The sequence below is a fragment of the Branchiostoma lanceolatum genome, chromosome 1, assembly GCF_035083965.1.
Source record: "Branchiostoma lanceolatum isolate klBraLanc5 chromosome 1, klBraLanc5.hap2, whole genome shotgun sequence".
Lineage (NCBI taxonomy): Eukaryota > Metazoa > Chordata > Leptocardii > Amphioxiformes > Branchiostomatidae > Branchiostoma > Branchiostoma lanceolatum.
In genome coordinates this window covers 2,640,001-2,661,957 of record NC_089722.1, presented here as the reverse complement: position 1 = coordinate 2,661,957, position 21,957 = coordinate 2,640,001, and the positions used below count along the sequence as shown (strand labels likewise).

The following is a 21,957-nucleotide window of genomic DNA, read 5'->3' as shown; positions in this document are numbered from 1 at the left end:
GTTTATCATCAGGTGATGATGAAATGCTGTCTTGATTTATCATTGTCGATATAATTACAGGCTCATGAATATGTGCAGATTTTGAAATATCTACAACAATGATATGTAGTTTGTTGTCATAATATTTTTCGGGGGGGGACGAAGGAGCCAAATTGTAGCAACATGCTACATATTGTGGTGTACCCTTCCAACAAAACGTGGTCCTCCTGACCATTTTTACATAAATTCTTACAATGAGCATGGTTCACAGATGAACCTTTAAAAAATATCAAATTTTATATTGTTGAAGCTATATATGTGCAATGATCACCCAACCCAAATCAATGGAAACAAAGAAGATGTAATTCAGCAATACACAATGAGGTCCATTCGGTCATTTTAGGCGGGGTGTTGGGGGTGTTTAAGGGTTCACTTTTTCCATGATGCAATTTACCAACTCAGATGAACGTTCATGCTGATACACTTTTTGAAACTGTTGATAGGCAACAATAGAATTATTCGTTTTTTTCTTCAAATAGACGCCACTGATGCAGGTGACGACAAGAAAACGTGTCCCGGCCTACGGAAGAAGATGTTGGTAACCGCCGGACTTGTCTTCGCTATGGTCAACGTCATTTTTCTTCCATATTTTGCAGGTCAGCTTTTTCTGCCAATCAATGTTTGATTAATTTTACTGGAATTTCGACGAATTAATTCACAATTCAACAGCCATATTTCTTGAATGGCAATGTTCTTTGTTTAAGAACAAGATATCTGACAATACAAAGTAATGGTTTGCGTTTGGGACTGCATTTTTAGCAGCGACGCCTAGCTGCAGTGCAACAAAGAACCGGTCACTATTTCCCGAAAAAGGTGACAGACGGTCACTAAAACATTAGCTGTTGGTACAATGTTTTGGTTTTAAATAAAGATTATTGTTATACAGTCATTTACTAACCTGATGAAATTGTTCATGGCTGTGATTTCTTTTATTCTTGAAATGCAGTACGAATCATTTCCCTTTCTTGGGAATTGGAACGGCTTTCTCGGGAATTTGCGGTTAGGAACAAAATGGCTGCAGTACGATTTACCAACCTGGAAAGTAAGTCCTATCCTCCGATATCATTTCAAATGTTGATGGCACAGAATACAAATTAAATTCATACGATTTTGCTGTTTTAGTTTAAAGTTCTGCTTCATGGATACTTCATGTAGTGTTAAACTTTCTAATTGAAACTGATTGTATTATCAGACTATCAGACTATTTACTGAATCTAAGTATCACCCTATCTTCTTTTTTCAGAAATGTGTGTGTTGCGTACACGCCGGCCTTCTGGTTTTCCAGCGGAGACTGGTCATTTTGATCCGACTAGTCTTACGAAAACGCCAGGCCCTCCAGGAATAAAAGCCACGGGGCGCGGTCGGCCTCCCGGACCTCCAGGAGAAAAGGGAGCCACGGGGCCGGCTGGCCCTCGGTCTGTCGGGCCTCCTGGACCCCCAGGAGAAAAGGGAGCCACGGGGCGGGCTGGCCCTGGGTCTGTTGGGCCTCCCGGATCCCCGGGAGAAAAGGGAGCCACGGGGCCGGCTGGCCCCGGGTCTGTCGGGCCTCCTGGACCCCCAGGAGAAAAGGGAGCCACGGGGCCGGCTGGCCCTGGGTCTGTCGGGCCTCCCGGACCCCCGGGAGAAAAGGGAGCCACGGGGCCGGCTGGCCCTCGGTCTGTCGGGCCTCCCGGGCCTCCGGGAGAAAAGGGAAGCAGTGGTCCTCCGGGGCCAATCGGTCCTCGAGGGCTGATTGGGACACCTGGTATCCAAGGAGGCTCGGTGTGTTCAGGACCTACTGGAACAATTGCAGGTGAGTCAATTGCAGGTGCGATATCATATACATAAGTATTGGCTTATAAAGGTATGATTTTAGTGTGCTGCAAAATTACGTTTGATAACTTTGCCATGTTGTGGCCCTGCAGTGGTCAACAGTTAACTGTATTTCATCCCTATTTCAGCATCCTGCCCTGACGGTTACACGAAGTGGCGCGAAATGTGCTTCAAGTCGTTTGGCAGAGTTCAGACCTTCTGGCATTCCGCCGGTACCTGTCGCAAAGATGGCGGCACCCTCGCCATGCCCCGAGACGCCGATACCAACGCCTTCCTCGGCTCATTACTCCATCTGCAGGCGGTATTCTTCTGGTTTGGCCTGCACTATCAGCACGACAAGGAAGGCTTTGAGTGGGTAGATGGCACTGCACTTGGAGTGTACAGCGCTTGGGCTCCGGGACATCCAAGTTTCCACCATGGCGAATGCGTTGCATACGACCGAGAGTCGACAAACAATGACCAGTGGCAGATGGCAGCGTGTAACTACAGGTTTACCTTCATATGTCAGGTCATTCCAGGTATTCCACGTCATCATTTCCTTCCGGCTTGAAACTATTTCAAAATTGACGAGTGTAAATCTGCTCATCAGTTGATCTATTAAGAAATAGTTTTTTTAAACATTTTTTTCTGTTTTTACTAATATCTAGGAACCTTCAGCTGCCAAAGCAATTATTCATTTTCTTCGTGTATTGTAACTTGAGTTCGTTTATTCCATTCCAGGACGTAAATAGCAACATGCCGAATTCTCCATACCACGGACGTGTTGTTTTCAGTGAAACGTGAACACCTACAGGTCAACAGTAACATCTGATATGAAAAATGGCCAAATGTAAAGGACAATAAATCAGAAAAAAACTGAAGAACGCCACATTGTAACTGTAAAATTATGCCTAAGTTCTTATTAGTAATACAGACGGATTTCAACGAGATCTCTTCATATTCGGTTCTGTTGTTTTGTTGCTTGTTTTTAACATTGCAAGGATTAGTCTCATACGTTGATTTTTAAACATTCTCCCACACAGACCCGAGCCCACGTAACACAGCTTGTTTTTGGATGCGGGTTTCGGGTCTCTTTTGGGAGACGAAGTAATTGTAATTGTCTGCTATGATAGACATAATCCATATACTATAATGAACTGTAAAGGTGGAGAGGGTAAGGCATTTAGTTTAATGCATTAAATTTGCCATTCATTTTAAAACCAATCAGTACAGTTGATCTAAAATCAATCAAGCGACATAAAAGGTGAAAAAGGTCAATCAAAATGAGCTGAGATTTGCTACATTCACCAATTTTATTTCGTCCATTAAACAGTATGTTCATAGTAGACGCTTATTGTATCCATAGAAAGAATGTTTAATTTGTAACTATTGAGAATTGTTTGATGTAAATAAATGAACAAACAATGTGTAGCAAGGTAAAAACTACTGAATCGCTACTTTATCGATGTATGTGACTGCCATGGTAGCCGTTTTTGCATCTTATGTATGTTTACAATGCTGAACCATTTAAAGTATCATATGTTCAGACGTATGCCGATAGTGAGTATCTTAAATTTGCAAGTGACGCTTGTGAAACATGGAAAGACGTTGTACGTGTCATACTGATTGTTGTGAGGTTTTAAACTTTGAATTCATGCTGACATTGTTTCTCTTTATTATTTTATATGGTTTACATTATCAATCAAGAAATTGTCTTTCGTTCTTGCTTGAAAACTGATTATATTTGTTAAAATGAACATAGTCATGTAACAAGCTAGACCTGAACCATGGCAGTAGTTTTGATTATGGTGAGGTGGAAGATTTTCTTTAGTTGCAGTAAATAGTATTTTAACATTCAGTAGTTTGTAGCTACATGTATGACGTTCAAATAACAGGAAAACTCATACTGACATGTCAAATTTACTTAACACACAGCTTAATTACATTGCCATAAAAATCTGCATGATTATTTTCTTGATCATATCTTTGATATTTACAGATGGTCTTACACATGCGAATTATAAAATGTCACTACACTCATATATCAATACCACTTACAATTGATTAATCGCTCCTTGTGATTAATATTTTCAATAAACTGCAATGAACAAATAATAGAGATTATATGGGAGGGCAACTTGTAAAGAAGCTTCTGCACCTGTTTTGCCCTCCATTTCACAGTGTGATAAACTCAAACAATAACATAAAACAATAAAACAATCCTCTATGCAGATTTGATCCTCTATAGGCATTCATTCAGCTTAATGATATGAGATAATGAAAACAAGCTAGATGAATCATAACATATACATATTAAATGTTTTCATTCTGTTTTGTTTATAAAGATGGCACTTTGTTGTAGTTTAATGATTCTTGAATGTCATAATTTTCTGTAGAAATAGCAACTTAGCAAAGTTATAACAAGGCTTAATCTTATCTGCCCGCTTGTGCTATCTAATTACCTTTTAGATACTATTGCATACATTATTCGCGAATCTTATCAATAAAAAGCTACAAATTTCAAGATACGAATCAAAGTAAAACAGACGTTTATTAGAATTGTTCGTTAGATTGTTATGTATACATTGTCAGATCTATGGGATACGGTGTGTTGTCGTAATGTACATTGAACCAACTACAATTGCTAACGTTGATGCCGTGGTTGCTTTTGTCCCACATAGATATATATGATAGTACTAGTGGTGCTTCATCAAAAGTACCAAATGGCAAAACACAGCTTAAGGTGCAACTATGATAATTATGGTGTGTCGTATTTCCTTATTTTGTCGATGGTTAAAACCTAAACACGTTTTGAACGCACGGATTTCTGAAATAAAATCAATTGCCATGCGCAAGTTTATCTATTTATTTATCCATTGGTTCAGCATGTTGCTAAACATATGCGCCAGTTACTTGCCGTTCTCAATTGCCGTGGACCTCTTCATTAGTTGAGTTTTAGCTCTGTTGGGGAAAGTGAAAGAAACTTGATTTAGATTTCATTATTGGTACGAACATTACAGGCTTAACACTTTTATCAATATCTGAACCCCTTCCCAAACAAGCTAAGAAAAACTTTAAGTGCATAAGACGAAATTCCATTGCGGAATTTCACGATTTTCACAACTTCGATATCCACACCTTACTAAGATCTCAAAGGAAGATCTGGTCTGGCCTACACCTACTTAAGAAGCCTATGGCTTTGTAACGTTTTGTTTAATGGCCCACTGGCTATAACAAAGGTATAGCTATAGTACATAAACCAATTTAAAACTATCATTTTAGCCGAAGAAATAAATTAACTGAAATGCACCAGAGCACTGTCTTTTTCAACATCATATCTAGCTTTGGTTTTTTTATTTCTTAATGCAACAGCAGTTAGGAGAAAATGTTGGAAAACGGTTCTGCAACGTGTTTATCACTAAGACGTTAGAGTAGATTTCATCCCCTTCCCCGCGTTGAATCCCCTAAAAAGACTTATCAGGCTTTTGCAAGGAGTTCTTCGGGTATCCGGAAACAGAACATCGTTTCCTAGACCCTAAAAGAGCAACTGTTAATGTTGGAGTTGTTAGAGGATTTTGATTAGGTGTCCGCGAAGCAAGCAATACATTAATGCGCACAACAACGACTAAAAAAGAGCACAAGATTGACAAAGTACCTGACAGTTTCTTCGATTTAGATCATCTGCAACTTTCTGCAACCCCGCGTCTTCCAGAGCCTGTACCAGAACCCCAAAGGTTGCATTCTCCCCTTTGCGGTTAAGCCACTCATTCAGCAAATCCATGCAGCAGGATTTGTCATCCAGGTTTCTGCTTGCAATGTTATCTTCGTCAGCTGACGTGAATCCGAGATGGTACGAAAGATCCTTCCAAGCGGCACTGACGTTTTCTTTGACGAAGAAGAAGTGTCTCCTTACACCTTAACGATAAAAAGGGACAAGAATTTGATATTGATATCTTGTATCTGATACATTATATAAACTTTGTTTGTGACTAATCTGCTTTTACGTCTATGTTTTTCCAGCTATGGGCTATATTCAATGATAAAAAGAAATCAAAATGCGAAATCTGAAAAAAAACTTCGTTATAATCATACGGCCAAGCATGCACGCTATGCAACATTAACGTAGTATGTGTTTGGTTTTACTGACTCTAAAGTTTTTGTATCTATTGAACTATGAAATGTATGATGCGGTATACAGTTTTTGTTGCAGATTTTTATACATTTCACACCTTCCATTTTGTAAAATATGTTTAAGTATAAACGTATTCGCTTTTGTATCAAAGTATTGATTACTAAAGGCAAAATTGCACAGAATAGTACAACATTGTAAACGTTTGGGAGTATTAGTTACTAACTTACCATCTTCATTATCACCATGTATCTCATCTGTATGTAAAAGAATATTAACACAAATTAGAACATATGAGTGTAATCATCTCCATGAAAAAAATGCAAGGATTGTTTGGGGCCTTTGTAAGTGTCTGCTTTGGTATCGTAATCAACAAACTCAAACACTAAAACTAAAAAGGCTTTAAATATTTCATGGAGGTATGAGGTCTCTGAAGTGAAGAAAGGTTAGGTTGGATCAGTAGCTATATGTGCTAATAGACGTAGCTAGCCAATCAAAGAAAAGAATGTGTAACACTTACAGTGATCCATTTCCAAAGTACGGTAGGATGATGTTGTAGTCCTGGTCCTACAAATGTGACAACAGCTGGACATCCACATGCACAGGCTCCATGGAGCTTGTGGACCAGGTGCTTTAATTGTAAAAACATTGAAAGAAACAATAACAACTTAGACGTAGCCAACTCTCATTCATTGATCCATCTGATTTGTAACTTACATGTTTTTTCAACGATTTCAATATTTGCAGTGAGTATACAATAGCTGCCTGCATGTAAATTTGATTCAGAAAAAAATTCAAATCTCGAATATACAGTATAACACAATAAATGTGTTTTTTCTGCTGTGATGTGCATGGCAAAACTATAACTATTGTTTTACCTTCAGTTGCCGTACGGGATGTCACTTGCTCTGAGCGCTGCAGACAAGAACAAATGTGAGCTCATGAAAATATGAAGGAATTAGGGGTTATATACATAACGTTACTTGGCAATAGTAACTTGTCGATGTGTTATTTCTGTTGCACATTATAAAATTCTTCTATGATATTGAAATTGAAAAAAATATGTACCTGTTCTGTCAGCCGAGGAGGTGTATACGGTACATGAATTGGAAGCTGACACAGCTTTTGAGGTGGCTGTATATCTCCGTCAGGTTTCTCGCCCTGGAGAGCTTGTCGAACTTCACTTCTCCTAGTTGGTTCAACAACAACACACGGCAACTCGTAAAACACAACGTAACCTTGCCCTTCATATCCCTCCTCGCCATCTTCAGCCTTGACCAGCACTTGAAGACGATTGAACCTCTGACTGTGAAAGGTGATGTGTTGTTCAGTAGCACTGTTGTTCCCGATTTGTGAAAAGGACAAGTTGCCTTCCAAGCTGACTTGCACTTGTTGGCCCTCAAATAGTCTCACTATGTCACTTGGTAGCGGCCCTTTGTAAGACTGTTGCGATAGCCGTGCATGTTTCTCCTCTGTCTCTCTAGCTTCTGTGCATTCTATAAGGAGCTGTTTTGGGTTGCACTTGGGCTGCATCACGATGAACTGCACATCGCACTGTTGAAGCCATTTACAGAGTTGTAACGGAATTGGTCCGATTTCTTCTGTTTTTTCATAACTGTCTTCAACAAGCATCGCAATCCATCTGTAAAAAAATTTCAACCTGTTAACGGCTAGATATTATCCTTTCGAGGTTATTATCAGATGTTGGCCTCTCTGTCGGCTTTTGGTGTAGCGCAGAATTTCCAACGTTTTTACTGTGGAATTTTTTACATTTAATGTGAATGTTACTCTGCATTTAGTGCACCATAATGGAGACTAATAGAATGTTTTGATGTTATTGGTCCGTGTTAAATAAATGGTATGATGTGACATGATATGATAGGTGCCATACTATTCGGTACTTTCTTAGCACATAATGGATAACGGTATAAGCGATGCTGTACCTTGAAGAACGCAAGACGTCAAACTCAACAAGTCCTTGAGGTGTAACCCGGACGTTGGCTTCCTCCGTTACATCTACCCAGCTTTCAACTTCGTCTTCACTCTGGACCCTGAGTTTTGTCGGATGTGCATGTTGGATGTGCATGTAGTTTTCGGGATGTGGAACTTGCACGGTGACTGGGTTTTTGAACTGGATTGTTGAGTCTTCAGTAGATTTCACTTCAACTATCGGACTGGTGCCGATAAGTCCACGGGTGGAGTGATGTACTGCCTTCATATCCTCAATCGCTCTTCTTGGAACATCTTGCACCTTAGATTAAGATTTAAAAAAAAATTGCTGTTGGTGTATAGTAAAAACAAATCATGAACGTTTCTATTTCGCATCTTTCAAGGATAACTTTTAGATCGTTGTTTTCCTGTGAGTCTGAATTGTAGGGGCAGTAAAGGGTAATTAAACCATTCCAAATTTTGCCTGAAGCCCTAGTCCTATCAGCATTTGTATAACATGATTTATTGCTGAGTTACACAAAGATTTAGGTCAAGTTTGAAAATTTTTGTCGTTCAAAAATCCAGGTTCTTAACGTGAGAAGCAATCAAGACGTTAGTTGATGCATTTTTCGCTTCATGCAAATAAAATTACCTGTAGTTTAACTTCAGTCCGTGTGTCAATGGCTTGCTTCGGGAAGTTGATTTTTACGGCAGGTTGTGTTGTTGATATCAGCGTGCCCCCCTCTGTAGGCACTGAAAACTGGTCCTGTTTGAGTTGACTAACGACGGCAAAGGTGGCAAAGTGGTCCACATACACTGCCACAGTGACTTCGCTCTATAAAAGAAAATGTCATAAGTGAATTTGGAATATGATCACCAGAATAGACTATCCAACAGTAAAAAGAAGTGTTTGAAAAAACAAAAACATGTTCGATATACTGCATATGCATACCATCGCCAAGGGTAAATATTGCCTCATATTCACATTTGATTTAGTTCGGTGAAGTTAAGAGACTTCGCAGTTCAAAAATGAGAGTAAACTGTGGTAGCTTTTGTCATTGTATCGGGTATACTAGTCCCAAACAACACGTCATATAAATGTATAATATGAAAACTAAAGTTGTGCATGTATATTTGCCTTTTCATTAGGTTTAAGCTGCATCCAATGCCATTTGTCTTTTGTGGCCCACATAACAGCCTCCCTCTCCCCATCTACTGACGTTCTGCTGTACTGCATCTTTACAGTGACTGGCTCACTGAAGGTTGTGCCGTGCGGACCCAGCTCTATGATGTCACTCACTAACATCTCTCCGTCCTTCAGGGGTAGAGTGACGTCATTGGGGTTCAACACCTGACAAGTGATTTCTGTTTCCGTGGATACAGCGTCACGTGGTACACTGACAGTACAAGACGCGGTTTGTAGGGCTCCGCCTCCAGGACCCACTGTGCAGCACACGGGCCTTCAAAAAGAATTGGGAACGAAAATCGACATGATTTTGTTTTATCAAGTCAGTTGGTCTTAGGAGGATGGCATTATCATCACAACTTATCGGGCTCTGTTGAAGCCAATTGGAGAAAATCATATTTCCACTCTCATAATATTCATTTAAATCAAGTCCTTTGGAACTATACAGAATTTGATATAAAGGCAAAAGAGTCATTTGACGATTTTATTCACATGAACCATAATTAAGACATGAGTGGCTTGTTTAAAACATGGCCTGAGCTCCAACATGTAATAGTGTTGGCATATCTTCTATATCTTATATACATAATGCATATTTGTTTCACCTAGTACAGCAGTCGCTGTTGGTAGAATGGAAATACAAAATGAATCTGCAAATTTTCGTACCCCATCACCTTTCCGGTTTCAAAAAGCTCGAGAATCATCTTCCTTCCCTTAAGAACATCATCTTTGTTCTCAAAGAGGAAGTCATTTAGAACGTCTTTACTAGCTGCAATGTCTTTTGGAGTCTCGCCAACCTGCACAGAACACAGTAAACACTGAAGTTACAGTATTGTGTTAATGAGCTCTTACTGTCAACAGATTTCATTCTTTTACCTGAAGATCAATCCTATAACCTGTATCTGTCAAACAAGATATGTATTTAAAAGAAGATAACCCGAAGCAGCAACCAGTATGCTTTAAGTTACGTTATAAATCTGTTATGGAATTTTTTTGATTGAAAAATGATACACGTTTTGGGTTATCATTATGATGCATAAACCATCTTTATGACAATTATATCCTATTTCGTTTTATTTTCAATTTACTTGAAAACGAAGGGAATTCCATGGCACGGCAATTGAATTTCTTAGGTACCGTATTCTAAACGGATGCAGCTGTTTAAAGATTACGGAATATACGGAACATGTGCAACGTTTAAGAGGTGTAAAATAATATTTACCTTATTTTCGCTGTCCATCTGTGCTCCAGCCGCAACCAGAATTTCAGCAACACCAACATGTCCTCCGTAAGCTGCCAAGGAAAGTGGGGTGTTTCCGGCCTGTATAACAGTGTACAGAGGAGGCATCACTTGGCAAGTTAACCTGAGCTCTGCCAACGATATGACTTTATAGTATGTTGACAAAAGAAAGTAATCTTTTTCAAACCTTTTAAGCCGCCAGAGTTTCAGCCCAGTAAAAATAAAAAATGTTTGACCCCTGACCTTCCTCACGAAACCTACGAAACAGATGGCCGCCCTAACTCCCATACCTTCTGGGCTTCGCGCTACACGAACACAATGTTTCTTATATTCTTCTGAGGAATACGCTATCTCAGTTATAACCACTGCACACGGCATGTTTCTGTATCCCGAATATTTCCGAGCCCAGCAGCTTACGGGTTCACATCTTACCCCATCCCTGCTGTCCACCTGTGCTCCAGCCTTAAGCAAGAGTTCAGCAACACCAACATGTCCTTTTGTAGCTGCCTTGTGAAGTGGGACTCCTCCAGTCTGTAGTAACGTGGAACAGAGTCTGTATTAATTTATTTGACTATTTCCGTAAACACTCTAGCATACGTTGGCATTAAACACTTAAACTTGACTTGCATCATTATTCTTATTGCATAACAAATGTTGGAAAACATGCCTAATCACAGTATCGGACTAGCCGTTACTTGGTAAGCAAAACCTAGTTCTGCCATGGGGAATAATGCTGTAGTATGGTGACATGGAATATAGAAATCTGTTCAACATCAGTTGTTTATATCTTACCTCATCCCTGCTGTCCACCTGTGCTCCAGCCTTGAGCAGGAGTTCAGCAACACCAACATGTCCTCCTGAAGCTGCCCAATGAAGTGGGACACTTCCACCCTGTAATAACGTGAAACAGAGTCTGCATTATATTCTTTGACGATTTCCTTAAACACTGTAGCATACGTTGGCATTAAACGCTGAAGCTTGATTTACATCATTATTCATATAATATAATATAATATAACACATGTCAGGAAACTAACCTAATCAAGGTATCGGAGTAGGCATCATTTGGTAAGCAAAACCTAGTTTCATCATAGAGGATAATTCTGTAGTTTGGTGACATGGAATATTGAAATCTGTTCAACGTCAGATGTTTACATCTTACCTCATCCCTGCTGTCCACCTGTGCTCCAGCCTTGAGCAGGAGTTCAGCAACACCAACATGTCCTCCAACAGCTGCCATGTGAAGTGGGGCTCTTCCAAACTGTAATAACGTGGAACAGAGTCTGTATTACATTATTTGACGATTTCCGTAAACACTCTAGCATACGTTGGCAATAAACACTGATACTTGATTTGCATCATCATTATTCTTATTGCATAACAAATGTCGGAAAACTTGACTCATCACAGTATCGGAGTAGGCGTCAAATGGTAAGCAAAACCTAGTTCTACCATAGAGTACTGTAGTATGATGACATGGCATATAGAAATCTGTTCAACATCAGTTGTTTAGATTTTACCTCATCCCTGATGTCCACCTGTGCTCCTGCCTTAATGAGGAGTTCGGCAACACCAACATGTCCTCTTGTAGCTGCCTGGTGAAGCGGGGCACATCTAACCTGTAATTACAATTACACAATTGCTATAGTAAACGGCAACAATATTAGGTGGTTCGTACGTATTTGCATTTTTAAATGTGACTAAAGTTTGCTTCATGCGCGCCACCAACTTCCTGCATTTCTCCATTAGCTGTACCATACTATAGTTATTACCCATTAGAATTGAACTATTGTGATAATCGAAAGACGAGATGGTATGTCATTCCATAAGGGGCGGTATAACCCTTCGGTGCTTAAGCACGTCGAATCAGTTCAGCCGTTTTGCACAATAGTGAATGAAAGGCACTTAACACGACTTTCCTCACTTCACTCAGGTGTAAATGAGTACCTAGCTCATCTAGGGTTAGGGACATCCCTCGGATAGGACGTTAAATGGAGGTCCCGTGTTTGGGGGGAGCCACATTCCGCGCACGTAAAAAGAACCAACCACACCTTTCGAAAAAGACTAGGGGCATGCCCCGGTGTGCGATGGTCCAAAAACCTACAGTCGGCCGCACATGAGTTCACCCTTAGTAATAGCCTCTGGCTAGATGGGTAACCCTGGCAACATGCCGAACCAATAAATAAATAAATAAAATATACCCGAAGAAATTTACAAACAAGAATGTTTGACTACGCATTGCCAAGTGTTAATCCCTTTCTGACAGCTTTTACAACATCAACGATAGTACCTGGATACCTGGACAACTGGATTAATATTTTGCTGGTATGAGTGTATATGAGCGGTCGCTACCTTAACCCGTGACAGGCAAACGAATCTGGTAGAACATGTCACATAATAGAATGTAACAGTTTGATAAGTGTACATAAAAGGTATACGGATACGTATACATTGGGACCAGCTATATCTCTAGTACACTGTATGTAAGGCAACAACCCTGCAATGTAAAGAAAGGCTTTATCCTACTCACATAAGGAATGTTGACATCTATTCCGTGCTGGAGTAGTTGCGTCACCTTCTCTACATCCCCTCTTCGACTTGCATGGCATAGTTCCTGAAGGGTAGAAAAGAAAATCACTGCTAGCCTTAAGGCTTTTTATTGCTGAGAGAGAATGTACATTCTCGAAACCATCAATACAAAATCGGCATTCTGTATCTGTCATTTCATTTCTTAATGTTTATATTTATATGGCTGTAAACATAATGGTAACCTAAATATTTCTAAGTAGACAGTTGGAATTCATTTCATTGCACGTACAAATATACGCACTGAAATCTCAACAAACATTTGGATCATTAATGGCAATGCATAAATTACGACATACATGACATTCTGGACACTTGACCTTACGGATACATGACGTCAGCAATTTAGATAAAAAACGGGAACCTAGTCGGGAACCTAGCAGCCGAAAATTTGGTTCGTATAATCGGATACATGACGACAGCGATTGATCAAAATTGCCGGGAACCTATCAGCCGAAACTTTGCATGGTTCGTATATTTCATATTTCCGTTGGATTAAATTCTAACTATATATTATGCATGTTTACTACAAACACAAATAAGCGTTCATTATGAAAATTGACGCATTTTTGACAATGTGAACACCATATAATAACCAAGGTTATACACGATATTTGAAAACTCTGAAAAAATCTTTCTCTTGATAGGACAAAATAATGCAGCAATATATGTAGTAATGGATAAACTAAATCCATCTAGTTTCATGTTTTGAATTCCATTCTTAATTCATTTTAAAGAAAATACTTAGCAAAGTCAACCCCTACAAGTGTCTTTATTAGGTTGTACTTTATGCCAGACCTATGGTAAATCTAAAATACCTTTTCCAGTATTTGTTTTCAAATAGTCCGTCAGGTAACCTTGTGATATGTTATCAGTTACAATAGTGCCGCAGGGCAAACATGTTATTCGAAAGGCGCCCATGTTATCACGCTCAAAGTCCGTGAATGGTGAACAACGAACGCCCAATTCATATAAAACATTGGGCATACTGACTTTGTGTTCTGGGGTTGAAACCTTATTCATGGTTTGCATTTTCCCCAATCATTAGATCTCCTTGTACAACATTTACCCTAGTTCTGGCTAGGGACAAATCGTTTCTCAATAATTGTTATCACCAATAGTTACTATAAATTACCCATATAATCAATCTTAAATAGTTTACCTTAATGCTGACATTATCTTCTTCAGATGTGGAATCCTCCTGTTCAGATGTAGAATCATCTTGCTCAGACATTTTGAAGTTCCCTCTGTCTTTCAGTATTAGATAGATGTAAAAGAAATCAGGGCAGTATGCGCTTTGGTCCAGGAGTGTTACACCGGGGCAGAAGTTTCCGTCTACTTGTCCGCCATCTTGGTCGATGAGGCTGGACACTTACGTGATGTTAATCATTGACTTGGTAGGGGCTGTTCTAATAAAGTCGGAAAGGGTTAGAAGTGTGTGTATCTGAGTTCTTCTGTAATGTTATGGCGCCATGAAGCCGATGGCAAACTATGCAGACCAGTACATAAACCAACAGGTGCGAGAAATTAAACCGTTGCATTATGCGAGCAAATGTAAAGTATTTCCTCCCCTCAATGCCCCCCTTCCAACCCTGTATTGAATGGAGCTGATGCGAAATTATATCAATTTTGTATTGTAAGAATTTTTATCAAGTTACATATCTTGAATACTATTTAGCTTTGTTATTCTAATTTCAAACCACAGAAGACTAGAATAGTTACAGTCACAAGCAGAATGGACTATTTTAAACTCTGCAACTCACACTTAAGAAATAATGCAGTCTAATTGTGCTACAAAATTGGGATGTCTTTAATCATCATAACATAATATCTAACTGGGGGAAAATAAGGTAGATAACGTATGATAACCTGGTCCTTGTGTTGAATGGTTGTTCAGTCAGCTTGAAGCCTTAGTTCTCCAATGCATTGTAACAAATGTCCTTTATCTTATAATTGCTGAATACGTAGTTACATGCTTACAGTGTATCTAAATTTGACATAAAGACTATACATACATGGAGTTATTCATGTATGTTACATTGTACTGAACAGGCATGGCTTCCAACATAACATGGATGTATATACAAATGGATGTATTGCAAATGCTCATGATCAGTTATATTTGTGTGAGATATCTGTTGATCAGAGAGGCCGAGGACAGAACAGGATGGGCACGGATCACTGAGGCTGGCTGTCATGACGCCCCTACGACCACTGAGGTCATGGGTCATGAGTGAGTGAGTGAGTGAGATATCAGTTATAAAGTATCTGATACAATATTATTATCTTTGATGTTTTACCACTTCATAGAGTGACATTGACACTAAGTAATGATAGTTAACACTTAGCTGTGAATGAGAATGAAAAGAGGTGATCTACTTGTACATTTTTTTAAAAAACAAAGATAGGGTGCAGGATATGGGAGATTCTTAATACACAACCAGGTATTGTTCTCACCTGCTAACGTTTCGATGTCTGTCAGACACCTTCTTCAGAGCTTCTGACTGGAGTTCTGCTTCTCAACGCTATATGTAGCCGATGTAGGTGGCGCTATAGCGGTGAGAAACAGTACTCCAGTCAGAAGCTCTGAAGAAGGTGTCTGACAGACATCGAAACGTTAGCAGGTGAGAACAATACCTGGTTGTGTATTAAGAATCTCCCATATCCTATATTCTACCAACCTGATGAAATTATTTTCCGAAGTAAAAGATAGGGTACGTTGGGATCTCTTTCATTGTCATGAATGTATATGTTGATAGTTGTTGTTTCAACCCACTTCCATACCTTACTTTGCAGGCCGGCCCTTAGCCCCTTACAATATACCTGCATGCCTTTAGCCTCTAGTTTATAATATCTATTATTATTACTAGTAGTCATTTACAGTAGAAACTGCACATGGATATATGAAGTGATTTTATCATCAACATGTTATATTTCATATATAAGATCACTTTAAAATTCATAAATGTGACTTCTACCAGTAGTAATGGCAAGAACAGTACTAGTAGGGAGGATTGTTATCCATATCATGTAAAGTTTGATTTTTAGAACATAACATTTAGCTCTATCTTTGACACCGTTAAAGTTTGATTCATTATTACTTACCTCTACCATTTTATCAATATTTTATCATATATTATTATCTAACTCAATTGCTAATAATGAAAAATGCAGACATTTTGGATGTTCCTGTGGGATTAATATTAGCTTTGATACGTACATCAATAAATAAGTACCTACATATTCATGTAATAAATAGTATTGACATAACATACATACTCTATTAATACCTACATTGTCAACAGAGACAGCATCATTTGCATGAACATGGATAAATAACTTGCATATTTGCTATAACACACAGACAAGCCTGGAGACAGATGTCCATCTTCATTGCTACCTTGTTCCCCCAACGACCCGGAGGTCAAGGGACTGGGTAGGTAGGTAGTAAATAGACTTAAGAGGCCACCTGTTTGGCAACATTATGGATGTAACAGTGCCATTTCATTTGGTTCCTGTTCTCAAACTTACGATTACAGATCAGACAAAGGAACACCTCCTCCAACTTCAGCACCTGTGTGTGCTGCATGAAGATGTGTCCCACAAAGTCCTCCAGCTTGGCAAACTGTAACGTGTTCTTACAGGTCACGCCTTCGCACCTGAACGCCCTCCGTCCCTCGGAGTGGTAGTTGAGAACGTGTTCTTTGTTGAGCTGTAGCGGGCAGAGGCCGCACCGCCATTCGCGTATCCCCACCGCCTCCATGTAGAGCTTGTGGATGACGTCAGCGTCGTCTTCAAAGATCAGGACAGGATTCTGTCGGATTTCGGGCGGGATCTGGTACAGCCAGTGCCAACCAAGATGGCTGAACGACTCGGACAACGTGTACAGTACCGGAGGTTTCCTTCGAGACAGGATGCACTGGTCGGAGCAGAGAGTACAACGGAAGAATTGTGACTGCGGGGAGAAAAGTCCTTCCCCCTCCTCTCCCCTTGGGTTTGCCACGTGCTGGTTGTGCCTGTAGAAATGCCACTCTAGGTCCGTCCTGTTATAGAAAGCCACAAAGCACAGTTCGCATATGAACAAGCTCTCCTTGTCCGCCTGCCTCCTGAGTTCACAGTGTTTGAAGAACATGTGTTGGATGTACTTGTCCCGATTCTGGAACGCCGCGCCGCAACACAAGAGTGGCGCGCTGGCTTCCACGTGTTCCCCTTCAACATGGTGATACCTATTGCTCGTGGTAGAAAACCCCTCCCCGCACAGACCACACCTGTACGGTTTCTGCTCCTGAACCTTAAAACCGAGATACAGCTTTGCTAACAATGTTATATCATCCTCAACATTTAGTGCTTGTTTTTTATAGTATAGTTCAGGTGGGACTTTGTTTCTGCGTATCGGCGGCCCTCGCTGTTGTTTGGGGGGTCTCCAGTGGTTCTGAAGATGTTTCACGCCTTCCTCAAGAGTTAAGAAGGTGTGAGCTCTGGCTCGCGTGCTCTCCAAGGAGCACAACTTACAGTAGAAGATCCTTCCACCAACCTGTGCTTCCGAATGTTCCTGTTCTAAGGAAAAACTTTCAACAGGCTTCTTAAAGGGCCGTGACATTTTTAAGTTATGTCTTCTTTTCTGTTGCTCTTGTTTGAATAGTTTGTCTCTCTCCATTGGGGTTGACTGTCTCTTTACATCTGCTTCTTTTCTTTACATCTGCTTCTCTTCTTGAAGATTTCGGTTGGCTCTATTTTCCTGATGAAGTCAAGAAAGGTTTGATCAACACACACACTTTTTGTACCAAAACTAATACTTTTGTCTCTTTTCTTGGGATGCTTTCCGCTTCTTTTGCGTGACTGCTTCAACTGATCATGATAAAAGTCTTCGGGCTGTTTGCTCGACTGCCTCAGAATTGGTGTTGTAGTCCCGAGTTCATGAATTTTGTAAAGTGTACTGATACTGGCATGGTGAGCTCTCTTGGAGAAACTAAGATCTACAGGGGAGTCAACAGCAGGCTTTGCATCATTTGTTGAGCTGGAACATCTGTCCATTCTTCTGCTGGACTCATGACTCTACTGCAAGGAAAATGAATAAAAGATATCATTAACAAACATGCATACAACTTGATACAGGGTGCTATATATACAACTTCACTGTCTCCATATGTGTGTATATAGTTTGGCTTAATGTGAATATAGGGCTTAAACTTTAAAGCTCCCTCGAGCTCATACATGTTACATATTAAAGGCTTGACATCACCATCCGAAATGACAAATGAAATCCGTGGCCAAGCAGTGGGGCTGTGTTACCGCTTATCACTACTAACCAGGTAACATTGAATCACATAAATTGGTGGTCGGAATGAAGAGGAAGGGGGGAGATATGTTACGTGGGCTGGCAAATGACTGACATGTCAAGTGCTGTAACAGACTGCGCATTTCCAGCCCTGACTGAGATACGTTAAGCAGCGAATATCAAATGAGGTTTTCATTTGGCAGGTGATATTCTAGTCTGGTGCAATCAAGTAATCAACAAAGATGTATTTATGGCAAAGATATTCAATCGTAAATATTATTCATCTTTGCTGCCCACCCCCTTCACTACAACGCCCCTCGGCCATGGAAAATAACTCCCCTAAGCTTGTAATCAGAGATAGTGTTGCTGCAAATGTAAGGAGAACAAACCCACCTCTTTCAAGTACAGGGTGTATCAATAATAAAGCTGTTGCATTCAGAATTCTCTCTGATTTTGAGGCCAAAATGAGCAAATCTTTGCAGCTTCCTCCATCCTTCCGGATTTCACATTTGACCTCCCCGATTGGTGTGTACGAGCGACACCTATCTCTTCTGGAGAGAACTCCAACACAGACATTTTTCAGTGACAGTGCTTCGTCACATCTACACTAAGTTACTTAATTACTTACGTACATCTACAGAAAACTACTTTAACCACCTTTTTGCCTCTGATGGTGCTATCTGTGGGTAACTAAGAATTAGAGGGAGGATCGAGATAAGCACGTTTCGTATCTGTATTAAACTTTGGGGAATTTTCAGTTTTGGGACATTTAGTGCACAATTATCGTGAAATGCGTTGGGCCGGGGCGTCATAAAAAAAGGAAGAAAAATTCCCGATGCGGAAATTTTGATTTGTAACTTCTGCAAAATAACTTCTGCAAATCTATATTTGACGTGGAATTTCCCTGCCAAATTAAGGAAACGGTGGGGAAAACCTCAACGTCATGTGTTGATGCCAGAGGCTACAGATCAGAACGACGCCTTTTGTTTAAGCTGGCGAGCGCTAGCTGCCTGATGACCCTAACTAACTCGATGACAATAGCACACTTCTATCCCGTGTCATTGAGCATGAGATAATAAGGGGGCCTTATCAGGCAAGTTCGGGCTTGACGATTTCAGCTTTGGAAGGAAAAATATACAGAGGGACGTGATTAACATAAATAGTGACCAGGCAACTAATCTTACCTGTTTTCCAGACGGCATTATATAACATCTACGTACTAATATAATTCCGACAGGGTACATAATTCTACCACCCTGAAAATATACGTTCAAATAGATCTCCAGGACAACAAACAATACGTATAACGTTAATGCACACCTGTATATCTAAACTGTGCATACCTGGAGGCTACTGCACTAGAGATCTCTCAAACCCACTGTTTTTTAACGTGGCGGATTTATGTAACCCGGCGGATTAATGATAATGGAGGTTACACCCTAGCCCATAAACCCAAAACTGATTGATTTTGTAGAGTTAAGGTGCTTAATTTTCATGTACGTATTTGTCTTGTATATGCGGCAAACTTTGCAGGAGCAGAGCTGGACTAGCCGCACAGGGCCGCGGAGTCCATCGACGTTGAACGGAACGTCCGTCAGGATGACAAGAAGAAGAAGGTGTCTTGTACGTACGCAACATACGACACAAAGCATAAAGATTGATCAGCCATGTTTGAAATTATAATTACCTCTATTAGCTGGATGTTGCTATTGATTAGAAGAACACACAAGAACTTTTACTTCAAGCCCTTTCTCCTAAGATAGGGTCGTAGCGATTTAGATAACCTACTATTGTACCAGGTGATGACACATGACCGTAGAAAATTCGCAAGACTGTCGTGCATTCAACGCAAGACAACCATACGACTATTGCATGGCAATTTCAATGATGACTTGCATATCGAACGTCAAGCTGAATCTGATCTTATACTGCTGTTATGTTTCTTGAAATGCCATGAGAAACTCGCGTCCTTTTCACAAACGCCAACAGACGCCGCAGGCTGTTCCTCTTTTGCCATTTCAGAAAATCCCCTGACGATTCAGGTCTTATATTCTTTAAAAAAGTTCAGTTTACCTACTATAAGGTTATTTTAGATTGTCGATCCAATATCTATCAAATATCTATTGTAGACGACTGTATTAAATCTAAACTTAACTCTATATTTTGATCCAATCATATTTTGATACCACCAATTGCAAGTAAAAGGCCTACAGAACGTCACCTTTATGCTTGGTACACCTATCAAAGATAATGATACTGCTACCATTTTTGCTAAAGGTCATTTCCTTGTGACGCTTTGCACGTTAGCAGCTATATCTACTGGGTAGGTAGGCCAGACAGTCACTGTCACCCCGGGCACGGCACCGGACCGACACAACCCAGAGTTCTGCACACTAGTCTCTGCATTCCTTCCATCCTGCTACCAGACTACTCTGTCAGATACAGGTATGCCCTTTTGGGGCAACTTTTCTTCTAGCATTTTTGCATGCATGCCTTTCATTTGTGAAAGAGTGGGTCTTTCGAGCGAAATATATATTTGTTTTCATTCGTTTTTTTTACTAATAGCCGATTGGAGTTTTTTAATGCATGCAATGTTTATGCGCTAGATCCGCACTTGAAAACGTGCAAGTGTATAGCGTCGAAGTCTTGCTTACCGACATAGACTGATAGAGAATGACAGTAATGATAATATCCCGGTTTATAGAGCCCTTGATATGATGTTTTGTTCTTTGTAGTTGCATGCATATCAGGTAGAATATGTGTCGTTTTTTGCACAGTTAATGCGGTCTTCTTGTTGTGAAACTTTGGAAATTATTTCCCTTTTTGTGCACTTGCGTCAAGTTTTGGTTCTCAGCGCGAAAAGTCCAGTAGAGGGTGGGCGTACTGCAATAGGAGGACGAAGCATGAAGATTTTTCGTCTGTTAGTAGAGCAATGCGGTTTTGCTATGGCTCACGTATTTTTGGCCAAACCCACCGGGTCACCCCTACTTCGGTACAACGTAGAATTTGCCGGCCTTAAAATGCGAAAAATGAAATTTCAGAGGCTTGAAACATTCCAAAATTGTTCGGGAGGGGGTGGGTTATGTCTCTGGACTTTTTTGAGATTGAAGGCGCTTGATCCTCTCCCAACATTCCGCCGCCTCTACGACAGCCTGCCATCTATGAAACTTACTTGGTGTGTTTTAGTCTTCATGAAGACCAACGAGACCTTGCATGTAACTTTGGAGCACCCGTGCCTTGTGTTTAAAGCATTCACAACGTAGCAGACGATAGTAGCCTGGGTACCAGACCACCGTGCTACAGTCGCTAATCCCTCGGCAGGGGAAGCACATGGCCCCGCCAACACAGTTAGCACCGTCGGCCCCTAATGTTCTCTCGCGCGATAGATTGGCTGCCAACAGAGACCGGGTTCTAACTCTATATTACTCTGCAGGAAGAGGAGTGGGTCCGGCTATTTTCACGTGTTTTTAGGCGTTTTTGTCGGGATTTCTACTTTGTCATGTTTTTTTGTGTATTTGTCAAGAACAAACATGACAAAGTAGAAAGCCCGACAAAAACGCCTAAAAGCACGTCAAAAACCAGCCGGACCCACTCCTCTGCTTGCAGAGTACTACATAGTTCGATAATTGTCGGGGTGCAAAGTCAGGGAAAGGTCCTGAATGTAAAAGTTTGAGCAAAAAGATATCTATTTTGAAGTCAGGTTATTGGCTCCGGACCTTTTAGGGTGTTATGTAATCAGTAAACGTAAATTTGAAGGTAGCTGCCATAGCATTTTTAAA

The 21,957-nt window shown here is 40.4% G+C and overlaps 4 protein-coding genes across 4 annotated transcripts in view; 2 read left to right on the top strand and 2 right to left on the bottom strand.

Moving 5' to 3' along the window:
- Nucleotides 1-1,050: 1,050 nt before the first annotated feature.
- Nucleotides 1,051-2,889, top strand: LOC136433560 (pulmonary surfactant-associated protein D-like). Its single transcript, XM_066429841.1, has 4 exons — nt 1,051-1,081; nt 1,370-1,831; nt 1,980-2,340; nt 2,874-2,889. The coding sequence occupies exons 1-4, from the start codon at nt 1,051-1,053 to the stop codon at nt 2,887-2,889; spliced, it is 870 nt and encodes a 289-aa protein (XP_066285938.1).
- A 1,896-nt stretch (nt 2,890-4,785) lies between these two features.
- Nucleotides 4,786-12,052, bottom strand: LOC136420245 (ankyrin-1-like). The gene is made up of 16 exons (XM_066417969.1): nt 12,044-12,052; nt 11,835-11,933; nt 11,477-11,575; nt 11,107-11,205; nt 10,747-10,845; nt 10,297-10,395; nt 9,741-9,871; nt 9,027-9,348; nt 8,541-8,723; nt 7,903-8,210; nt 7,028-7,601; nt 6,838-6,874; nt 6,480-6,590; nt 6,190-6,216; nt 5,486-5,745; nt 4,786-4,791 (listed from the first exon to the last, which is right to left on the bottom strand). Exons 1-16 carry the CDS (start codon nt 12,050-12,052, stop codon nt 4,786-4,788), a joined length of 2,463 nt encoding a protein of 820 aa, XP_066274066.1.
- Nucleotides 12,053-16,357: 4,305 nt separating this feature from the next.
- Nucleotides 16,358-17,500, bottom strand: LOC136425277 (zinc finger protein 319-like). The gene has a single exon (XM_066414114.1). It carries the CDS (start codon nt 17,498-17,500, stop codon nt 16,358-16,360), a length of 1,143 nt encoding a protein of 380 aa, XP_066270211.1.
- A 3,005-nt stretch (nt 17,501-20,505) lies between these two features.
- LOC136429512 (fibrillin-2-like) overlaps nt 20,506-21,957 on the top strand; it is an 18,155-nt gene continuing 16,703 nt past the window's right edge. Inside the window, exon 1 of the mRNA XM_066419347.1 lies at nt 20,506-20,623. The gene's annotated coding sequence lies outside the window, so the exon portion shown is untranslated. The remainder of the gene's footprint in view (nt 20,624-21,957) is intronic.

What these genes read in the sequence shown, in the direction of transcription:
- LOC136433560 (XM_066429841.1), top strand. Translation starts at nt 1,051, where the DNA reads ATGGCTGCAGTACGATTTACCAACCTGGAAA. An exon ending in ACGATTTACCAACCTGGAAA is followed by an intron (nt 1,082 to 1,369) that starts GTAAGTCCTATC and finishes CGAAAACGCCAG; the next exon opens with GCCCTCCAGGAATAAAAGCC. An exon ending in ACCTACTGGAACAATTGCAG is followed by an intron (nt 1,832 to 1,979) that starts GTGAGTCAATTG and finishes TCCCTATTTCAG; the next exon opens with CATCCTGCCCTGACGGTTAC.
- LOC136420245 (XM_066417969.1), bottom strand. An exon ending in AGCTTAAACCTAATGAAAAG is followed by an intron (nt 8,724 to 9,026) that starts GCAAATATACAT and finishes TTTCTTTTATAG; the next exon opens with AGCGAAGTCACTGTGGCAGT. An exon ending in ACATGGTGATAATGAAGATG is followed by an intron (nt 5,746 to 6,189) that starts GTAAGTTAGTAA and finishes TTTATCGTTAAG; the next exon opens with GTGTAAGGAGACACTTCTTC.
- LOC136425277 (XM_066414114.1), bottom strand. Translation starts at nt 17,500, where the DNA reads ATGTCACGGCCCTTTAAGAAGCCTGTTGAAAGTTTTTCCTTAGAACAG.